We start from the raw sequence: 22,274 nt of genomic DNA, 5'->3' as shown, positions 1-22,274 counted from the left end.
GCAAATAAATGCACAGACACTATTTAAACTGAACAGAGATGACATAACTGAATTCAATGATGAATGTATTTAGCTTTGATTTAAAATAAAACAAGCATCCTCCTGGCAAAGATAACATTGACAAGCAAGGTTGATATGGAGTGAAACAAGGAGACCGTTGTCAATCTTATATTGTGCCGAAGATGAACAGAGCTTTTACGGGTTTGGAATGACATGCGGATGAGTGATTAATGACAAAATGTTCCATTTGGGGCGAAGTATCCCTTCAAAGAAAGCTAATGTAGCAGTTAAACTACAATGCTAAAACACCCTACCATTTGTTTGCTCATATTTAGGTCTACATATCTATCAACTAAATGAATAAATGCAAAATTAATGTGTATCTATTTTTGAGAAATCATTATAAATTGTTAGTCTAATATAATAATCCAATGTAATAATTAATACAGTATATCTGTAACTAAGAATGAATTGCATTAAATAAATAACATTTCACTTCAAAGAAGAACAAACAGGAGATTGTTTCAGTACAGTCCTGTTCTTCTGGAAGACTTTCCCGTTGGGTTGTGTCCTCCATGTCAGTGTGACGTCCTGATCGCTCAGCGTCTGATTTAACTAAACACAGAAACAGTCTTCAGTTACTCAGTGGATAAATCCCACACAGACAAGACTGAGGCATTTCAGCTCAAAATTAACATCCTTACTTTACAAATCTTACAGAAAGATCAGAATTAGTCAAAACTCCAAACACAAAGTGTTGTGTTTTGTCTTTACATAAAGACTGACTGAGGTGTTTTTTTGTTCACACTGGTGGGGAAATCTGATCATTTTCTTGAGTCTTATTTTAAGACTGATGTCTAAACTGACCTGATGTTTTCTGTTTGCTGTATGTTCAACAATTGATTTTAGTCAGATGAGTATTATAAAATCCACCTTGTTTAAGACGAGCGCCTTCAGTTCAGCTTCATCCACATTCTCAGCAGCTTTCACCTGGACTCGGATCACCTGCTTCTTGACTGTGGGAGAAACATATCATATATTTTACTCAGTTTTACTATATCTTACTAATTGAACATAAATCAGGGATTCATAAACTTTTTTTCAGTCAAACCCTGCTGTCAGACACAGACGAGGACACAGAGGAATTAGTGCAATAGTTTTTAATGTGACACAGAGGTTTCAGACACAGGTGAATCTTGACACGCAGATGACACAGTGATGATATAACTTCCCTTGGTTGATGGTGACACAGATGGTGACTCAGACGAAGACGATGGGCACAGGAACACAGATGATGAAGACGAGGGTTCAGAGGATCAGGTAGGTTAGCCGATAGGCGGTTTGGTTAGGGTGAGGAGATCGGTGCAAGACTAGACACTGGGTGATGGTGACGGATGGCTTTATATGTGGCACTGGTGATGACGCACAGGTGTTCAGAATTCCGGTGATTGGGGACGAGTGGGTGTGGCGTGAGTGTCTGATTCCGGGAGTGTAGCAGGTGTGGCTGTGACAGTACCCCCTCCTCCACGGGCGGCTCCTGACGGCTGGGATCTTGTGCACTTCGTTCAGTTGCCGTTCAATCGTGAATGGTCCGATGTATCTTACGCTCCGTCTGGCCGTTGGTCTGTGGATGGTATCCTGAAGAGAGGCTGACGGACACCCCTAGAAGACGGAAGAAAGCTGACCAGACTCTGGAGATGAATTGGGGACCCCTGTCGGAGACGATATCCTCTGGAATGCCAAAGTGACGGAATACATTGTGGAATAGTGCCTCTGCCGCTTCAAATGCAGTGGGAAGTCCTTTGAGAGTGATGAGTTTGCATGACTTTGAAAACCTGTCGACCACTACCAGCACACAGGTGTTGCCTTGAGAAGGAGGGAGGTCAGTCATGAAATCTATGCCAATATGGGTCCATAGACGTCCAGGAATGGGCAGAGGCACCAGTTTACCTTCCGGGAGTCTTCTAGGGGTGTCTGCTATGGTGCAGACGGAGCATCCCTTGAGGTAGCGGACAGTATCCAGAGCCATCGATGGCCACCAGTAACGCTGTTGTAGGAGTGAGAGGGTCCTCCCGGCGGAGCAGGGTGTTGAAGGTTTTCTTGTTCAATCAGACGATCAATATTCCATTGAATGGGACTTACAATCATGGCTGGAGGGAGGATTGGTTCAGGAGATTCGGGTCCTGGATCTGCCTGATGAAGACGGGAGAGGGCATCGGCTCTATTGTTCTGGGAGCCAGGGCGATAAGTGACTTTAAAGTCGAATCTCGTGAAGAATAAGGCCCATCTAGCTTGGCGATGATTCAGTCTCTTAGCTTCGCGGAGGTATTCCAGGTTCCGGTGGTCTGTTACTACCTCGAAAGGGAACTGGGCTCCCTCCAGCCAATGACGCCACTCTTCCAGAGCCAGCTTGATGGCCAGTAGTTCACGGTTACCAATGACATAATTCTGCTCCGCCGGGGATAGCTTCTTCGAGAAGAAGGCACATGGATGGAGTCGTGGAGGATCCCCCTGCCGCTGGGAAAGTACTGCTCCGACCCCGGTTGATGAGGCGTCCACTTCCACGATGAACTGTCAGTTGGGATCAGGGTGGACTAGGATCGGAGCGGTCTTGAAGGCTTGTTTAAGTTGGTGGAAGGCTTCAGTGGCCACAGGGTTCCAGGACAGAGACTTGGGCCGGTTCCGGAGGAGAGAAGTTAGAGGGGAGCTGAGTAAACTGTAATCCTTGATGAATCTTCTATAAAAGTTGGTAAAGCCCAGGAAGCGTTGGAGTTCTTTAATGGAACCAGGCTGAGGCCAGTGTGTGATGGCGTCCACCTTCCCCTGGTCCATCTTCACGCCACGTGGGTCGATAATGTATCCCAAGAACTAGACTGAGGGCGTGTGGAACTCACATTTTTGTGATTTGAGGTATAGATGGTGTTCCCAGAGTTTTCGGAGGACGAGTGTGACATGTTGGATGTGTTCCTCCTTGGATGTGGAGTAAATGAGGATGTCGTCGATGTAGACTATTACGAACTGGTTAAGGTATTCTCTGAAGACTTCATTCATATAATTTTGGAAGACGGATGGACTGTTGGATAACCCATTAGGCATGACCCTGTATTCATAGTGCCCGGAAGGAGTGATGAAAGCAGTCTTCCACTCGTCCCACTTCCGGATGCGGAATTAGGTTGTAGGCGCTCCTCAAGTCCAGTTTAGTGAAGATCTTGGCTCTGCGTAGTTGTTCTAGTTGTTGGGAGGAGGTCCGGCAGCAATCTCCACTGTGGGCTCCCGTCGACACGGGATTCGGTTGGGGACCGCCAGTTCCCCAGTATGTCCCGAGAGGAGAGGGGAGACACAGATCGGCCGAGCCATCGCTGTGGTACCAGATGGCTGCCAGTCCTGTGCAGTGGCACAAAATGGCCGCCAACCCAGCGACGCTGCTTGGCATGGCCGCCAACCCAGCATCACAGCACAAGATGGCCACCAGCCCAGCGCCACAGCACAAGATGGCCACCAGTCCAGCGCCACAGTACAAGATGGCCGCCAGTCCAGCGCCACAGTACAAGATGGCCGCCAACCCAGCACCACAGCACAAGATGGCCGCCAGTCCTGCGCCACATCTCAAGATGGCCGCCAGTCCAGCGCCACAGTGCAAGATGGCCGCCAGTCCAGCGCCACAGTACAAGATGGCCGCCAGTCCAGCGCCACAGTACAAGTTGGCCGCCAGCCCAGTGCCACAGCACAAGATGGCCGCCAGCCCAGCGCCACAGCACAAGATGGCCGCCAGCCCAACGCCACAGCAAAAGATGGTCGATACAACACCTGAGTCTTCAGACAAGGGGCCACCGACTCGCCATCATAGAGGACGGAGGAGGAGGAGACAGGCGTCTACCGCTCCTCAAAGTCCGGAGGACGTTCCCGAGCAGCCCACTGTCATCCCGGAGGACGTTCTCGAGCGGGCAGCTGCCGTCCAGGAGGACGTTCCAGAGGCGGTGCCCGATACTGTTCCCGAGGAGGTGCTCGATGTTGTTCCAGTGGCCGAAGCGGTGCTCGATGCTGTTCCAGAGGCCGAGGCGGTGCTCGATGCTGTTCGAGAGGCCGAGGCGGTGCTCGCTGCTGTTCGGGAGACCGAGGCGGTGCTCGATGCTGTTCCCGAGGCCGTTCCCAAGGAGGTGCTCGATGCTATTCCAGAAGCGGTGCCCGATGCTGTTCCCGAGGCCGAGGCAGTGCCCGCTGCTGTTCGGGAGTCCGAGGCGGTGCTTAATGCAGTTTCCGAGGCGGTGCCCGATGCAGTTCCCGAGGCGGTGCCCGATGCAGTTCCAGAGGTCAAGGCGGTGACTGAGGCGGTGCCCGAGGCCGTTCCTGAGGCAGTGCCCGAAGCACAGGTGTCTCACGTCTCCACAGGCAGTCTTAAGTCAAGTCAGGTGCCCATTGACTGTTCTGAGTTGAGTCAGTTCCCGGTTGACCCTCCGGAGTCGAGTCAGGTGTTCGTGGACCCTCCAGAGTCAGGGTTAGTCACCGTCGACCTTCCAGAGCTAGGGCTAGTCACCGATGACCTTCCAGAGTCAGGGCTAGTCACCGATGGCCTTCCTGAATCAGGACTAGTCACCGATGACCTTTCAGAGCCAGGGCTAGTCACCGATAAACTTCCAGAGTCAGGGTTAGTCACAGATGGCCTACCAGAGTCAGGGCTAGTTACCGATGGCCTTCGAGGACTGAGTCAAGTCACCGGTGATCTTTGTCCTCCCATTGGGCTGGCCACAAGAATGTGGTGGTCTTCCGCTCCGCCCTGGGGGACTCTGGCCTTGACTACGAGGATGTGGTGGTCTTCCGCTCCGCCCTGGGGGTGGGGGGGGTTTCCGCCTTGACCACATGGGTGTGATAGCCCTCTGTTCCGCCCGGGTGGGCATCACCTAATGTCCTCCATGTACCCTTGTTTTTGTGTTTTTGTTTTCATTTGTTTTTCTTATCTCCTTCTTTGGACCTTGCCCTCCGTCCCTCCCCTTCATCCTCCGCCGGTCCATCACCCTCCTGGACTCCTTGTTTTGTGTTACACTTTCCTGCCTCTGCCTTTCCATTCCATCTGGTTGTTCCGTCTCTGTTTTTTCCATTTTACCTGGTTGTCCTGTCTTTTGTCTTTCCATTCTACCTGGTTGTTTGTCCCTGTCTGTCCATGCTTCTGGTTCTCCTGGCCCTGTATTCTGACCCTCCGTCCCTCCCCCCTAGTCCGCCGCCGTTTTACCTCCCTCCTACCTCTTTTTCCTGTTGGGTTTTCCGGGGTTTTCAGGTGGAGCATCTGGGAGCTGCTCCGTAGGGGAGGGGGTAATGTCACGCTGTCAGTCTCTGTTTTCCTGGGTGTTCCCTAGTGAGCTCACTTCTCCTTAGGCACTTCATCATAGGCACTTTAATTCCTCTAGTCTGGTCATGTCTTCACAGTAATTGCACTCCAATTAAATCGCACAGGTGCTGACAATCCTTTGTCATTAGTCTCCCTATATAGAGCTGTCCTTCTCTGTTGTCTGTATGGAGTCCTTTCCCTATGTGCTTTGATGTTTCTTGTCTCCCGAGATTTTCCCTACCTTCTCGTTTCATCCGAGTTCCCGTTTTCATCCGGTTCCCTTTTTGGTTTTGGTTTGTCTCTCAAGACTGTTTATTTTGTATTTTACCCTTCTGTTAATAAAACCCATACTTGCAATTGGATCCTACCCTCTCTTTGTGTTTTTCCCAAAACCCACCGTCACACATCCATGTCCTATGTGACGTCTGTTTTTATATTGTTTATCAACAGTAACGTTATACATATGTATATTGTTTGGATTAACTAGACGAGTAGACAGACATGATTGTTTATTCATAACCGTACTGAAAATAAGTAAACATTGTTAGCTGATGCTTACTGTCTAAATATCTAACTAACAAGCTTGCTGGTGCTAAGTTGAGGTAATTCTTATAAATAATGTCCAAATATTTTTTATTCAACCACCTATATATATATATATATATATATATATATATATAGATTACATCTGGGGAGAAAATAAAGGATGTGATGTTCATAACATGGTAACTACAGTAATTATCAAAGAGGGAAAGAGATGCACCCTGTTTGGCCAGGGGTGTTTTTACACCACAGACATGGTTTGAGAAGGAAAAAAATCATTATGAAAATATAATTATATTTTCCTTAAAATGTTTTTCCTAACTTCAGGCCTTATTATCATGTCATATATAACTGTGATGTTCTGTAAAACAACAAATTTTAAAATACTTTGTTCTTACTGGTGAAAATCAGATGGTCAACTCTGCTTTCTCTCAGGTACATCACAGTGTAAGCTTCACAGTGAACATTACTCTCGTCAACGTAGTCCATATCAACAACAAAAATATATCTTGACTCCAAATAGTGGTTATTTTGGAAAAAATCCCAGGTATTTAAAGCAGTAGGATTATAAAAAAAAAAAATGTGCTGGTCTCTACCTTATCTGTAACGCCAAGAAAGAGTTGTTCTCTCATGAATGATAAGAGCGCGTTGTCGTGGAGCAGCCATTAAATGTGTGGGATATCAACTTCTTGTTTTCTATCTCTTTCTTTTCTTGGATTTAACAAGTTATCTGAGTCAAAGCTTTACAACTTCAGCGACTACAGGCTCTAATCCTCTATTGCATGCTCGTTGTGGGGGGGCATTTAATTTTCAAAGGGGATCACACTTTTTTTAATGATCTGAGACAGACCATAACAACAACCCATACTAGGCTATAACTTAAATAGACAACAATTGTCTTGTTTTGTTCAATTCATTCAAATAAAATACTTCACCGTATGATCTCAACGTCTCTGTTTATTGTCTCTTAACATTTCCAAATTTAGCTAGTAGCCTATATTTTTTGTTAATCTGCATTGTTCGTCACATACACAACACAGTGCCATCTAGTGGCTTTCTTAAGTAACATGAACAATCAACGTAAGGTATATCATTACAAGTCCAACCTAAAACTACAACAAAACCAATTTGATTTATGACTCTACACTTCATAAACATGAGTCACAAAAGCTCCTGGTTTCCACCAACAACACAACAATAATAAAAGCAATACATAGGCTACCATACAGGAATAAAAATGTAGCAATGTAGCAGGCAAGCAGTGTATTCACAATTGATTAAAATAGTTGAAGGCAGCAGGTCTCCGAGTGAAATCTCCGAAGAACTTGATGTTCATGTTGACACTTGCATGTGAGATCCTTCTCAAATGCCAGCTGAATGAGCTGGGCCTTGCGTGTGTGACGCATAGAACGTCTGTGGTCGGTGAATACATTCCTGAAAACTGAAAATGAATTTTCACACATTGCGGTTGAAGCACCAAGCGTCAATCCATTTTTTTTTTTAAAGCTGTCAGTATGTTTTGTTTTGTGGTACTTTGAAAAGGAAATTTTGTGTTGTCAATTAAGCGTTTCCTTCTTTGCTTATTTGTGTAGAAAGAAACTGTTTAGCAAAAATACATTCTGTCTCAACGATGGTTGATTTAGTTAATGACATGATGTGCTGAAGTAACTTCGGATTAAAAAATTGATCGCTCTCTGGGTTCAATGCAATCAGCGATTGCGCAAGCTGTGTGTTGCACTCACCGAAGCGATGGTTGATTTCTTCAAGAAGTGTGTCAAGTGCACTGTAATAAAGCCTTCTTAGCTCTGGTTTGTCATTGTCCTTTTGTCCTGTTGTTTCTTCAATGAAATACTGGTGTAAATTCTTATTTACTGTGCGCTGCCGTTTTGAAGGTGCCAAAGTAACATCCAAATCGGTGACCGCATCCCACAGCTCGGCCTCACAGCGGAGTTCACTCACACACTTAGTGGCCCTCACGACCAGTTCCAACCCAGTCAACAGGTCCATGTCCTCACTTTGCAAAAGCTTGTTAGGGCCATCCAGCAACATCAACACTGTCTCTACGGACTTCCGGTTTTGCCATGTAGTGGAGAGACGCGTAGTGGAAGAGCTCCGACTTAAAATTCACAATTATTTTTCATAACACTATATTGGGGGCTGGTTCGTTTTCCTCGCGTGACTTTTGGTCTTGGTTACTTGTTCCTAATGAGTAAAGGTACACGAGCTGGCGGTAAAAACAACCCTCAAAGCAAAGGCCCTCATCCTGGGCAAGAAAGCGGCAAGATGTCGGACGACGCTACAAACCCGCTAACAACTGACACGCTGGTGAGCGAACTTGACAAACTGAGGAGAAACATGACTGGCGAACTTACCGCGCTGTTGAATTCGTCGCTTGAGTCCATTCATTCGTCCATTGCCTCTATTGGGTCTACCTTGGCGACTCAGGCGACTACCATCACTGATATGGAAACTAGTTTATCCGATCACAGCGACAGGATTACTCATCTCGAGCAGGAGGTCTCTACACTTCAGTCGAAGTTGGTGTTGGCAACGGAGGAGAACGTCGCTTTAAGAGCTAACGTGGAAGATCTCGTCTCGCGGTCCAAACGGCAAAATATTCGGGTGGTTGGTCTTCCGGAGGATATCGAGGGAAAGGATGTCAGGCAGTTTATGACAGATTTATTCACCGAGGTTGTCGGCGATGGCCTTCCCGCACCTCCGGAGCTTGACAGAGCCCATCGGAGTCTGAGACCCAAACCCCGCCAAGGTCAAAATTCCCGTCCGATTATAGTGAGATTTCACCGTTACATTGAGAAGGAGGCCGTGCTCAAATGGGCGAAATCCTCCAAAGAAATTACATTCAAGGGTCATAGGATCAAATTTTAAGAGGACTTCTGTGCTTCGGTGGCTAATAGGAGAGCTTCGTTCAACAATGTCAAGGGCCTGTTGTACAAACGCGGTGTTCGTTTTGGCATGCTCTACCCAGCTAGACTTCGTGTGTCATACAACGGCTCGGAGTTCTACTTCGACTCTCCTGATGCTGCAGAAAAATTCTACCATCAAAACTTTACTGAGTAACTTTATGGGCAGCGTTGAAGTTAAGGAGAGACTCCTGCCTCTTTTTTTTTTTTTTCTCTTTTATATATACCCATGAGTAAATGCTTTATGCTCTGAACACTTAATGTACAGATGTAAATGTAATTTTTTTTCTTCCTCTTTCATTCTACTGATTAATATATACACACATCATTTAATTTGCTATAATGTATAACACATAATTTTTTTTTCTCTCCCATTTATTGATTAATATATATCTAATTTCATTTTTTTATATATTTCAATTTCAATGTTTTTTTTGTTTGTTTTTTTGTGTAATTAAAAAAAATATATTTTATTTATTTTTTTATTTTTATTTTTTTTGTGTGTGTGTGTGTTTGAAAGTCATATAGTCTTTCAATATTCACTCAGACTAATTTAGTGTTCAGGTTTTTGCTCGACTCACCTCTTTCTTGCCAGACTTATAGTTACTTGCTTCAACTTGTGTACTCGTTTTGCACATTTGCTGAACTGCATCCTGTCTTTTCCTTATCAGGAGAGCTTGTCTTATTGGTGTTAAATTCTTTAAGTTTGTCAGAGTCAACTCCACTACTTAATCGGTTGAGATAAAGTTTTTTCTGGCGACTCGCCATGTCTAAGTGGACGAGTATCAGAAGGGTTTTTCTTTTGTTGTTTTTGAAAATATTTGTGTTTTTGTTCTCTATGTTCTGGGCGTGTTCTGGGGTTGTGTTTGATGGAGGATTCTTGTGTCTTATTTGGTTTTTAATTTTGTTTTTCACACATGTTAACCGGCTTGATGTTAAAATAACATTGTTGTTTTTATTTTTCCGCCAATTTAGTTCATTATGTTCTCCTTTGCAGTTTTATGAATAAGCCCCCTGTTAACTCAAAGGGGGGAGGGGTTGGGCACAATATTAGACTCATTACATGGAATGTACGTGGGTTAGGTGGCCAAATTAAACGTTCCAGAGTTTTTTCACATCTAAAAACACTGTCCTCTGATATTATGTTTCTCCAGGAGACGCATTTGCGGATGGGTGATCACATCAGGTTGCGCAAACAATGGATTGGTCAAGTGTATCACTCTAGTTTTAATAGTAAATCCAGAGGTACTGCAATTTTGATACATAAAAGAGTCATGTTCCTAGCAAAGCAAGTAATCTCAGATCCTGAAGGACGCTTTGTAATTGTCAGTGGTGTTCTTTTTCATACCCCTGTAGTTTTAGTAAATGTATATCCCCCTAATTGGGACAACCCTACTTTTATGTCCATGCTTTTCTCGAAAATCCCAAATCTTGATACCCATCACCTTATTTTTGGAGGGGACCTCAACTGTGTTATCGATAATAATCTGGATAAATCTGTGACTAAATCTACATCATCTTCCACTATGTCCAGGTCTTTAATTTCACTGACAAACCAAATAGGCTGTGTAGACCCCTGGCGATTTTTCCATCCTTCTGATAAAGTATTTTCATTTTTCTCTAGCGTGCACCATGTTTACTCACGGATCGATTACTTCTTTCTTGACAAAGCCCTACTTTCTTCAGTTATTTCTTCAGATTACTCAGCCATTGTTATTTCCGATCATGCCCCACATATGTTAGATATTTCTTTTTTACCTCCTTTTAGGAGCCGACCTCAGTGGAAATTCGATGTAAGACTTCTTGCCAGAACTGATTTCTGTGAATTTTTATCCAAAAATATTGACTTTTTCATTGAGACTAACAAAACTGAATTAGTATCTGCTTCTCTTTTATGGGAGACATTTAAAGCGTTTATTCATGGCAGAATAATTTCTTTTAGTGCTCACTTAGTTAAGATCAGGAAATCTCGTCAGCAAGAGCTTATCCATTCAATTTTAGAGGTGGATAGCCAGTATTCCCGCAATCCCAAACCCGATCTTAAGGTGAAACGTTTGAAGTTGCAAACTGAATTTGAGTTGCTTTCAACAAATAAAGCAGAATATTTACTTAAAAGAACTAAAGCCACCTATTATGAACATGGGGACAGAGCAGGCCGTCTTCTTGCCTCCCAGCTTAAACACCAGGCCGCATCCCGCGTTTTTACACAGATTTATGATAACCATTCTAATAAGCTTGTTACTGATCCTCAAAAAATTAATTCTGTCTTTTCCTCCTTTTATTCCAGTCTCTATACTTCTCAACCTCCTTCTGATGTTTCCTTAATGGAGTCTTTCTTACATAATTTAAATATACCTACTATTAATACATCAACACAGGAGACATTGGATGAACCTCTTAGATTAGATGAAATCACCACTTGCATTAGTCTCATGCAGTGTAACAAGGCTCCAGGGCCTGATGGCTTCCCCTTAGATTTTTATAAGAAATTCTCAGTGCAGTTAGCCCCCTTATTGTCTGACATGTACAAGGAGTCGTTTGAGCACGGTTTTCTCCCAACCTCATTGAATCAAGCATCTATCTCCCTTCTATTAAAAAAAAATAAAGACCCAACTTTATGCGGTAGCTATAGGCCTATCAGTTTATTGAATGCTGACGTAAAAATTCTAGCAAAGGTGCTGGCAAAGCGCATAGATGTGTGTCTTCCTAATATTATATCTGAGGATCAGACTGGGTTTATTAGGGGACGTCAGATGTCATCTAATATCCGGCATTTGCTAAACATTCTTTTTAGTCCATCTCTTTCTACTAAGTCTGAAATGATCATTTCCCTTGATGCTGAAAAAGCATTTGATCGTGTCGAATGGAATTATTTATTCACTGCATTAAAAAAATTTGGCTTTGGGAACAATATTATTTCATGGATTCGTCTCTTATACACTGCTCCCTCTGCAAGTGTTAAAACTAATGCTGATAGTTCATCATTCTTTCCCTTCTTCCGTGGGACACGGCAGGGTTGCCCTCTGTCTCCTCTGCTCTTTGCTTTAGCCATCGAGCCTCTTTCTATCGCTTTAAAAACATCTCTGTCTATATGTGGGATTCATAGGGGTGGCACGGAACATCGGGTTTCTCTGTATGCTGATGACTTGTTGTTGTATGTTCAAGATCCAGTTGGCTGTGTGAATGAGATTATGCACTTGCTTGACACCTTCGGCTCTTTTTCAGGTTACAAATTAAACTTTACAAAAAGCGAATGTTTCCCTATAAATGATATGGCTAAGAAAATTTCTAAAAGCGCCCTACCCTTTCATTTCTCCCCTGCAGGATTTCGATATTTAGGCGTAAACATTTCATACCCTTTCAGTTCTCTGTTTAAGAATAACTTCACAAATTTGGTTGATCAAATTAAGCTTGATTTAAAACGGTGGGACAGCCTGCCCCTTTCTCTTGTAGGAAGAGTGGAGACCATTAAAATGAATGTTTTGCCACGACTTTTATTTCTCTTTCAGTCTCTCCCTCTTTTTCTACCTAAATCTTTTTTCAAATGCTTAGATAAAATTCTTGCTTCATTCATTTGGGCAGGTAAGATTCCTAAGGTTAATAGATCTATCCTTCAACGAAACAAATGTGACGGAGGTCTAGCCCTGCCAAATTTTATTTTTTATTACTGGTCCGCTAATATTTCGAAGATTTTCTTATGGTGTAATGCACCGGAGGTCAACTGGTGCACTCTAGAAGCTACTTCTTGCCTTTCTTCTTCCCTCCCAGCACTAGTCTTTGCTCCTTTGTCTCTGCGTCCCTCTAGTTATACTAAAAATCCCATTGTGTTATCGACATTAAAAATGTGGAAACAATTTTGACAACATTTTCGTTTGGAGTCACTATCCGTCTCAAGTCCTATTTGCAATAATCACTTGTTTTTGCCACCAGGTATTGATCACACCTTTAAAAGATGGCGAGATAAGGGCATTGTTTGTTTTTCGGATCTTTTTATTGATAATTCTTTTGCTACATTTACAAATCTTATTTCCAAATTTAACTTACACTCTACAGGTTTGTTCAGGTATTTTCAACTCTGTAATTTTGCCAAAACCAATTTCCCCAGTTTCCCTCTATTACCAGAAAAATCTCTGCTTGAGAAATTATTGTCAGCTTCTACAGGTGGTAGTCGTATATCCTCTATCCATGCCATGTTACTTTCATCTAGTACATCTTCTCTCAACTGCTTGAAGATAACCTGGGAGAATGAGTTGCAAATTAAGTTATCGCAAGAGCTATGGTCTGAGGCCCTTGCTAGAGTTAACTCTACCACTGTATGTGCTCGGCTAAGTCTCATTCAGCTAAAAGTTTTGCATCGAATTCATTTGACTAAAGCTAGACTTCATAAATTGTTCCCACAAACATAAGACTCCTGTACCAGATGCTCCTTCTCTCCCGCTGATCACACTCATACGTTCTTTAGCTGCCCAAAATTGGCCTCATTTTGGGCTTCTTTTTTTGACTTCATGTCTAGGGCTCTGCATGTTTCTTTATCTCCATGTCCTATAGTTGCCATCTTCGGCGTGTCTCTCCTGTCTTCTATCACAAGGCAGAAAGCAGAGGTTATTGCCTTTGCTTCTCTTATAGCTAGAAGGTGCATCTTGTTGCATTGGAAGTGTCCAACCCCTCCCCCAACTACCTCTTGGTTAAAGGATCTGATGTCATTCCTTTCACTTGAAAAATTGAAATATGCTACTCGGGGCTCAACCGATAAATTTGATAAAACTTGGAACCCGATTCTAAATCTCAACGACTCCATGTCCTCTCTAGATTCCGACTAATTATGTAAATCATGGGTGTGCAAACATTGAACCGATTTTTGAACTGGTATATGTGTGTATTGTTTTGGATGCATATGTGTTTGTTTGTATGCTTATTTATACTATTTCCAATTAATACTTTACCATTCATATATACTATTGGTATAGTTGATTATACTTGTTTCTCCTTTTCTTTTTTCTCTCTCTTTTTTATTATATGCATCTTATGAGTATAATTGTATACAAATACTGTTTGTCTTATATTTTCTAATCCTCCTGGGGGTTCTTAGGGTGGGGGGTGGCTATGTCTATTTATTTATTTTTATTATTCTCCTTGTCTCTTTCCTCATTTAGTTATATGTGGGAAAGAAATGTGCAAAAAGGAAAAAAGTGCAGACAATGTTTTCTTTTTTATGATTGTTTGTTTTTCATTTTGTCTGTATAATAAAAATTGGGGTAAAAAAAAAACACTGTCTCTACAAAGTGTGCGATGAACATAAACGCAGGCTGAGAAATTTCCCTCAAAAGCCCAATGGCCTCCATTCTCACCCATATATGCACTCTGCGTCAATCTCCGAAAGCTAAGAAATGATCTCCTTGAAAGACTTAATGATGGCAGATACTGTTGATAAATGTCCTGTCCATCTCTGCTCAAGAAGTCGCTTTAATCGCTCACCTTTGTACTGCACCAAAACAGTTGGCTCCCGATATAATCTGTACAGGGTGCAACATACATCAAAAAAATCAGTGACTGCTTTCTCTGCTGTCAGGCCATCCTTAAAAATAATCTTGTTTGCCATAACCCGACCGACCCTGTCAATTTAGGACCGACTCAATTTATTTATTAATTTTTTTTTGCTTTTAGTCTGACCGACTTGCCGATTGTAAATTTGTGTTAAGAATAAAACTTATTTAGACATGCTAAATCGAATTTACAATTGATTCAATGAACACTTGTCACTCAAATCAAACAGGATTTTTTACACAAAAGTCACAACCCAAAAAAGCAAAGTAAATGGTCTCTCATTTATAGGTTGCATTGACACCTAGCCGTGGATGCAAGTAAAACAATATAACAGTACCTAAGTTTTTTTTTTTCTTCTCACCTGATATTCATGCAATAAACATGTTTTTTGACAAAGATTTTAATTTGTTTGCGGTCTATATAGCCTACATCAAAATGAGGTTTGCAATTATGCACCCGAAGTCACGGGTTGAAGACCCAGTCAGTGACGTCATGATATGCTAATTTGTTTAAATTCATACCTACGTCATCACCAAAATTTCCTTTTTTTTTTTTACATTGAAACGTGAAAAAAAATAATAATAATAATAATAGAGCGACCTACCGGCCCCTTTTTTTAATTACTGTTACTGCAAACCAAAATATTTTTTAAGGATGGCCTCAAAGTGTTCACAACCACCAGGTGCAGCTGATGGTTCATGCAATGGACATATGGGATTTCTCCGCCCAGCTTTTCTTGGAGTAGTTTCAGCACACCACCATTCTTTCCAGCCATAACAGAAGCTCCATCATACACCTGACTTAAAATTTGTGACGTGTTTAGTCTGGCTTTTGCCAGTTCTTCCATAATTTTGTTTGTCAGTGTGTTGTCATCTCCGGCATCTGCTGTAGCTATTGTGAGAATACGTTCTGTTGTTTCATGTAATGCAGACACGAAGCGAATAACTATAGATATGTTCTCACATCCAGTGGCGTCCCGTGTCCCATCCACTTTAATAGCATACCACGAATCGCCCACCTCTTGGACAATGGCATCAGTCACGATGTTACTCATAATGGCGATCACTTCATTTTGCATATCTGGACTTGTGTAACTTGCATTACAGGGGATGTGTTTAATTATTTCAGACAATGTAGGGTCTTTCTTAACAGTATCATTCAACAGGGAGAGAAAAAGACCACTACCATCCTCTGCCATGTCATCAAATGCACCACAGCTCCCTCTGAAAGGTAACTGATTTTCAGCGAGAAATCCCACAACATCACTGAGAGCAGACACGTAATTACGATTTCTGCTTAGCTGATCAGAATTAAGAAGTGTGGAAATTTCCCTTCCAATATCTGTGATGATATCAAGTGATTGGGCCTGTTATTCTATTAAGTCACTAGATGGCACTGTGTTAAGTGATATGTTGGGTACATGGCAAGGAGGAAGTAGTAAAGAAGGACAAGCTGAGTTCATGTCGTGAAGATAAATAAAAGACAGACATGTTAAGATTGCACCGAGACATTGTATTTAAATACTGAACAAAACATGAGCAGCCTGTCGTGAAAGCGACATAATGGATACTCTAAAACCACTGGAGAACTTAAAACTTGGAAAATGTTGACAGCAACTGGCACAGTTTCAAGCAGCAATTTGAGCTATATATGGCCGCTATCGGGATGGACACAAAGCCACAGGCACATAAGGTTGCTTTACTACTGATGATTGCTGGTCCACAGGCTATTGAAGTGTATAATACTTTCATCTTTAATGAGAATGAAGATAGAAACAAGCTTGAAGATGTGCTGGCCAAATTCACTGCTCATTGTTCGCCCAAAAAGAATGAAACGTATGAAAGATATGTGTTTCGTTCACGTGTGCAGCAACCGCATTAAACATTTGATATCTTCCTGACTGACTTGAGACTAAAGGCTAAGACATGCAATTTTGATCAGCTGAATGATTCAATGATAAGAGATCAAATTGTTATTGGTATCTATGATGCAAAACTCAGAGAACGCTTACTGAGAGAAACAGAGCTCACTTTGCAAGAGGCAATTAAAATTTGTCAAGCCAGTGAACTTGCTGAACTTCATGTGAAAACATTTTGTGAAATGATGCCAAAAAGTGTGTCTCCAGGTGCAGATGCTTTAATTGGTGCCATATCTTTCAAAGAGAAGCAAAGCACATCCAGAGCTGTAAAACAGAAAGATGGCATGTATAATTTCAAACGTTGTGGAACTGAACATCAGCCCAAGCAATGTACGGCCTTTGGGAAACAATGTGCGAAGTGTTATGGTAAAAATCTTTTCGCAAAACAATGTTTTTCTAAAGGCAAAGTTATACAAAAAGGGCGATCTGTCAAAATGATAGCGGAAACTGACCTGTGCGACACATTCTTTGTCGGCATGGTTACCTGTGAAAACAAGCTGGAATCTGAAAACACTTGTGGACACACTAGTGGAAAGATATCAGTTCATGCACAGAGTCAAGAGGATGCTGTAAAAATGGGTGGCACCATTACAGATCAATGGAGCACTGGTCACTCTCAAGCTGGATACCGGTGCTAAAGCAAACTTAATTAGCATCAAAAATATGACAGAAAAAGCCAAAGATCAAGAAAAAGCCAACACTTCTCAAGGACTACAATGGAAAAAGCATAGACTCTTTAGATATATGCAAGCTAAAAGTAACAATGAAAGACAAAGTGCATCACTTACTTTCCTCTGTTGTAGCTGAGGAACTAGAGTCCCTGCTAGAGAACAAAGCTTGTGAGAGCTTGAATCTTGTCAAAAGGGTGTACCATATATACCACAATAATTCAGCTGTGACTACAAGTAACTCTGTGGTTGACATAGTGCAGCACTTTGCAGATGCTTTTGAAGGCTTTGGTGTTTTACCTTATGTTTACAAGATTCCGTTGAAAGAAAATGCACAGCCTGTAGTGCATCCTGCACGCCGAGTTCCAGCTCCACTCAAAGATCGTCTAAAGAAAGAATTAGACCGAATGACCACATTAGGAGTTATCAAAAAGGTAGAAGAACCAACTGACTGGGTGAACTCAGTGGTGTGTGTCAAGAAAAAGAACGGAGACTTAAGAGTGTGCATGGATCCGAAAGATCTGAATGACAACATAAAGCATGAGCACAATCAAATACCAAACGTAAAGAAATAATGAATTAAATGTCAGGTGCCAAATATTTCACGACGCTTGATGCGTCACAAGGATTTTGGCAGATACGTTAAGATGAGGAAGGCACAAAATACTGTACCTTCAACACTCCATTTGGGAGATACTCTTTCCTTAGACTGCAATTTGGAATTGTTTCTGCTTCCGAAATCTTCCACAGAGTGATGGAAAATATCATTGAAGGACTTGAAGGAGTTCGAGCATATATTGATGACATCATCATATGGGGATCTTTGCTTCAAGAACACAACAACAGATTGACCAGAGTGCTACAGAAAATTTGACTGAGTGGACTGAAACTGAACAAAAACAAATGTCAGTTTGGTGTGCAAGAACTTATATTTCTTGGGGACAAATTGTCAAGTCAAAGAATACAGCCAGATAGTGAGAAGATCAGTCCTACAGAAAAGAAAGGAGTACAGCGCGTCATGGGTATGGTGAATTATGTAGGAAAGTTAATTGCAAATCTTTCTGCAAAAACTTCATGCATACAATAACTCCTACAAAAGACAACAGACTTTGTATGGACAGACAAACATGAGAGTGAATGGCAAAAGCTGAAAATAGCATTAACCTCTGCACCCGTGTTACAATTATTTGATCCAACAAAGAAAACCAAAGTGTCTACAGATGCCTCTAAGAATGGTCTTGGTGCAGTTTTATTGCAAGCTGACGATGAGATCTGGAAGCCAGTAGCATATGCGAGCAGATCCATGATTGATTCTGAGTGTCGATATGCACAAATCGAGAAAGAGTGCTTGGGATTAGTCTTCGGCCTGGAAAAATTTCATAACTATGTATATGGCCTTCCTAGCTTTGCTGCAGAAACTGATCATCGTCCATTAATTGCAATAATAAAAAATAATCTGAATGAAATGACACCAAGGATTCAAAGACTGATGATGAAATGTCAGAGGTACGATTTCAATTTGATGTATACGTCTGGCAAATACTTAGTGCTGGCAGATACCCTCTCACGAGTACCCACAAGAAAAAATGAGAGTACAACAGAAGGAGATGTTAAGATTCATGTGGGAATGGTGCACACTGTGTTTCCTGTTTCAGATGCAAAGTCAAAGCAAATAGCTGAAAAAAACAAAAAAGTATTTACTCAAATTACCCTGAAATGGCCTTACTCTCGGATATGTCTACAAAGTGAGTAATGACACATGCAAAATAAATTTTTGCAAGACATGGTATACCACAGACTGACATCAGTGACAATGGTCCATGCTTCAGCAGCAAGGAGTGGCAAGAGTTTTCAGTGCAATATGACTTCAAGCATATCACCTCAAGTCCAGAATATGCTCAGTCAAATGGCAAAGCCATTTTGAAAAAGGCTGCTGACAGTAAGTCTGATCCTTACCTTGCTCTGCTCAATTACAGAACCTCTCCTTTAGAGTGTGGTATGGCCCCAGCTAAGATGCTTATGAAATCGGAAACTTCGCACTACACTGCCCTCTTGTTCAAAGCAAAAAGCCAACGTGAAAATAAAGCAGAAACTCAAGCACCTGAAGAATAGACAGAAATTCTACTATGACAGGACAGCAAAGCATCTACAGCCATTGGTGAGAGATGATGTTGTCAGAATCAAAAGTGACGAGAATTGGAGCAAGAAGGCCACAGTTATGCAAGAAGTAGCTCCAAGATCTTATACTGTGAAAACAGATGATGGACAAATCTTCAGACGGAACAGACGTGATCTTTTAAAGACTGAACAAGAAGTGAAAGATCTGAATCAATGAAATGCGAAGTCTGAATTAACTGCATTGTGCACAACAAATGACTGCAATACTGAAACAAAAATAGCCACACAAACATCAAACAGCCATACATTCACACTTAGAAGATCTACAAGACCCATTAAAAAACCTGATAGATTAAATCTGTAAGAAACGCTTGAAAACGTAGGACTAAGAAAATGTTCATGTTTGTAGTTCATCTTTTCTATTAGCTATATAAAATCTGCAAACATAAATTTTGAGTTAAAATGTTATACTGAGTGCAACTCAAGAAGTGTTACAAAATAATTCTAAGGTTACTTGTTTATGTTTCTTTGAAGAAAGGGGATGTGATGATATCAAGTGATTGTGCCTGCTATTCACTGTGTTAAGTGATATGTTGGATACATGGCAAGGAGGAAGTAGTAAAGAAGGACAAGCTGAGTTCGTGTTGTGAAGATAAATAAAAGACAGACATGTTAAGATTGCACCGAGACATTTTATTTAAATACTGAACAAAACACTATCCATGCGCATCTGGTGTTCTTTCCATCTTGCCAGACATGTCAAATGTTCTTTTGAACTTGCGTTTCCAGTCCCGGTACCCTTTAACTGTGAAAGTCGAGTCTACTACGGCATGCGCACTATTGAACACTCGACATGGGAAGCAGAATGCTGCTTTTACACTATATTCAAGCCAGTCACAAGTCTCATACCATGAAGACACAAAAGAGTGATTTTTATTATTATAGCGAGCAGGGTATCGCTGTAAAATGATCTGATTCAGTCCTTCATTTCCAAGATCATCAATGGCCTGCAGCTTTGGCCCAGTCACAGCCACAGCGACGGCAATCAAGTCATCACTAGTAGTAGGCCCATTCATAATTACACCCACTGCTCTGTCTACGCTGTGAACTTTTGTCTTATAAGACAAATTCTCCAATCCTACCATCTCATTAGCTCCAGAGTTGTCTCCACACACGTTGGTGTTGGTCAAAGTCGTCTTTGTCACCTACGATTACGAATCTTTAAACCACTTTCTTATATCCATACTGTAGGTTTTCTGTACAAAACCGCCAAAAATCTATTCTGAGATCGCATTCAATGCGCAGGAATTACGTATAAACAATATGCTATGTTTATATGCTTATGCTTAACTAAATGAATTGCATGATTTATATATATATATATATATATATATATATATATATATATATATATATATATATATATATACTTACACACAAACTGCATATTGTAATTTGAATAAATAAAACTACTAACACAAAAATAGCATATTGAAAGGTCTGCTGCTGGAGACTTGCCATTGGCTGTTGTATTTGAATAATTAATGAGGTAGGTCTTAGCAAGGATTGGGTGCTTTTTTGGGATGTTTTAACAGTCATTTATGCATATAATTATATTTACAACTATTTTATGTGTAATAATGCATTGAATAATGAATTGTCTGAATCATTTCTGAAGGTAATGTGTTATGCATTTCTAGTGTTACCGTTGTAGTGATTACTGTTCCTGTGAGCTAAGTTCTTCTCACAATCACAATGATCTCAATTGTTGACATGTAATATGTAGAATCTAATGCAAGTTGGCTTAATTGTCCTGTGGATTAAATTAATGGGGGCACAATCAGTCATTTGGGGGTGCATCCCCAAGTCACTGTTACAGGCCCGTTGTCAAAAGGGGGGTGTACGCCCCGTACACCCCCCCTCTGACGACGGGCCTGTAACAGTGACTTGCCATTTTATTTTCACATTTAAAGTGTCATTAAAAAAATTATAATTAATTTCTTATAATTTCAAATGAGTATTCAATATTTTATGTCTTGTATATCAAAACATTATTCATGCATTTGTAACTATAGGTTAAATGCATTCTTGCTAAACAGTGTGTAAATAAATCTAAAAGCCGCTTCTGATGAAGCTTCTCCATTTCGTCTGCATTGAAAAGATGAGTTTGTTGATACTGATTTGCCTGGGTAACAGGGCCTGCCCTGTCCCATTTGTGCCTCCCTCCCACTGTTAAAATCGAAGTATTTTTTACTCTAAGTAAATTAGTAGATTTTTAGATTGGTACATTTACTTGTACTTAAGTAAAATTTCATTAATGTAATGGTACTTTTACTTGAGTAGAAAATTTTTGTACTCTTTCCACCTCTGGCAATATATAGGCCTACACTTTATTGTCTGAATAACTGGCTAAGATGACGCATGAGCTCAGTCTGCAGGTAGAGATGGAGGCGGCAAGAGAAAAGGAGCAACGGTGCTGTGTTTGGTAAAACATGATTTTGATGACTTCATTAAGTTTTGTTTTATAGAAAACTCTTTTTAAAAGATTTTCATTTTGTATAAATTGTATCTTAATTTTGATCAATGTTTTATCAATCAATTGCCCATATTTAATAAATAAGAAGCAAATATGTAGCAGACAATGTAATGAGTAATCACTCATCAATAATGAGTAATGAGTAATCAATGTAATCACTTGCATTGCACGTGAACTGAACAGTGCCGAAACTCAGCTTGTGCCTCATAGATTTGAGAAATATGTACCGTATTTTTCGGACTATAAGTCACACCTGAGTATAAGTCGCATCAGTCCAAAAATACGTCATGACGAGGAAAAAAACATATATAAGTCGCACTGGACTATAAGTCGCATTTATTTGGAACCAAGCACCAAGAGAAAACATTACAGTCTACAGCTGCCAGAGGGCACTCTATGCTGCTCAGTGGTAGACTACAGGAGCATTTTAATTAGAATTATATAGGGCCGCCTAATAAAAATAAAAATAATAATAGTTATTATTATTATTATTATTATTATTATTTTCTAATACAGTAATAAGATAATGAGCCTAATATCATCTTGATTATGACAGAGAAATCTGCTTATGTCAATATCTCTGATTATCGTCTATCGTCACAACCAATGTGCCTGTTTCTATAAAGTGGGGCAATTCAAACTTTGCAAGGACATTCTGGTGCTTCTGACTCACAGTCTGCAATTATGTTTACATATTTAATTA

The 22,274-nt window shown here is 41.1% G+C and overlaps 1 protein-coding gene across 1 annotated transcript in view; it reads right to left on the bottom strand.

The window, feature by feature from the left end:
* Positions 1–492: 492 nt before the first annotated feature.
* LOC113091931 (fucolectin-5-like) overlaps positions 493–22,274 on the bottom strand; it is a 43,383-nt gene continuing 21,601 nt past the window's right edge. Inside the window, exons 5-6 of the mRNA XM_026257613.1 lie at positions 934–1,016; positions 493–615 (exon numbers count right to left, since the gene is read on the bottom strand). Of these exons, the coding sequence (XP_026113398.1) occupies positions 493–615; positions 934–1,016 (206 nt within the window). The remainder of the gene's footprint in view (positions 616–933; positions 1,017–22,274) is intronic.

The sequence above is a fragment of the Carassius auratus genome, unplaced genomic scaffold (genome assembly GCF_003368295.1).
Source record: "Carassius auratus strain Wakin unplaced genomic scaffold, ASM336829v1 scaf_tig00214369, whole genome shotgun sequence".
NCBI lineage: Eukaryota > Metazoa > Chordata > Actinopteri > Cypriniformes > Cyprinidae > Carassius > Carassius auratus.
The sequence above is the reverse complement of the archived record's forward strand: the minus strand, read 5'-3'. Positions and strand labels throughout refer to the sequence as shown.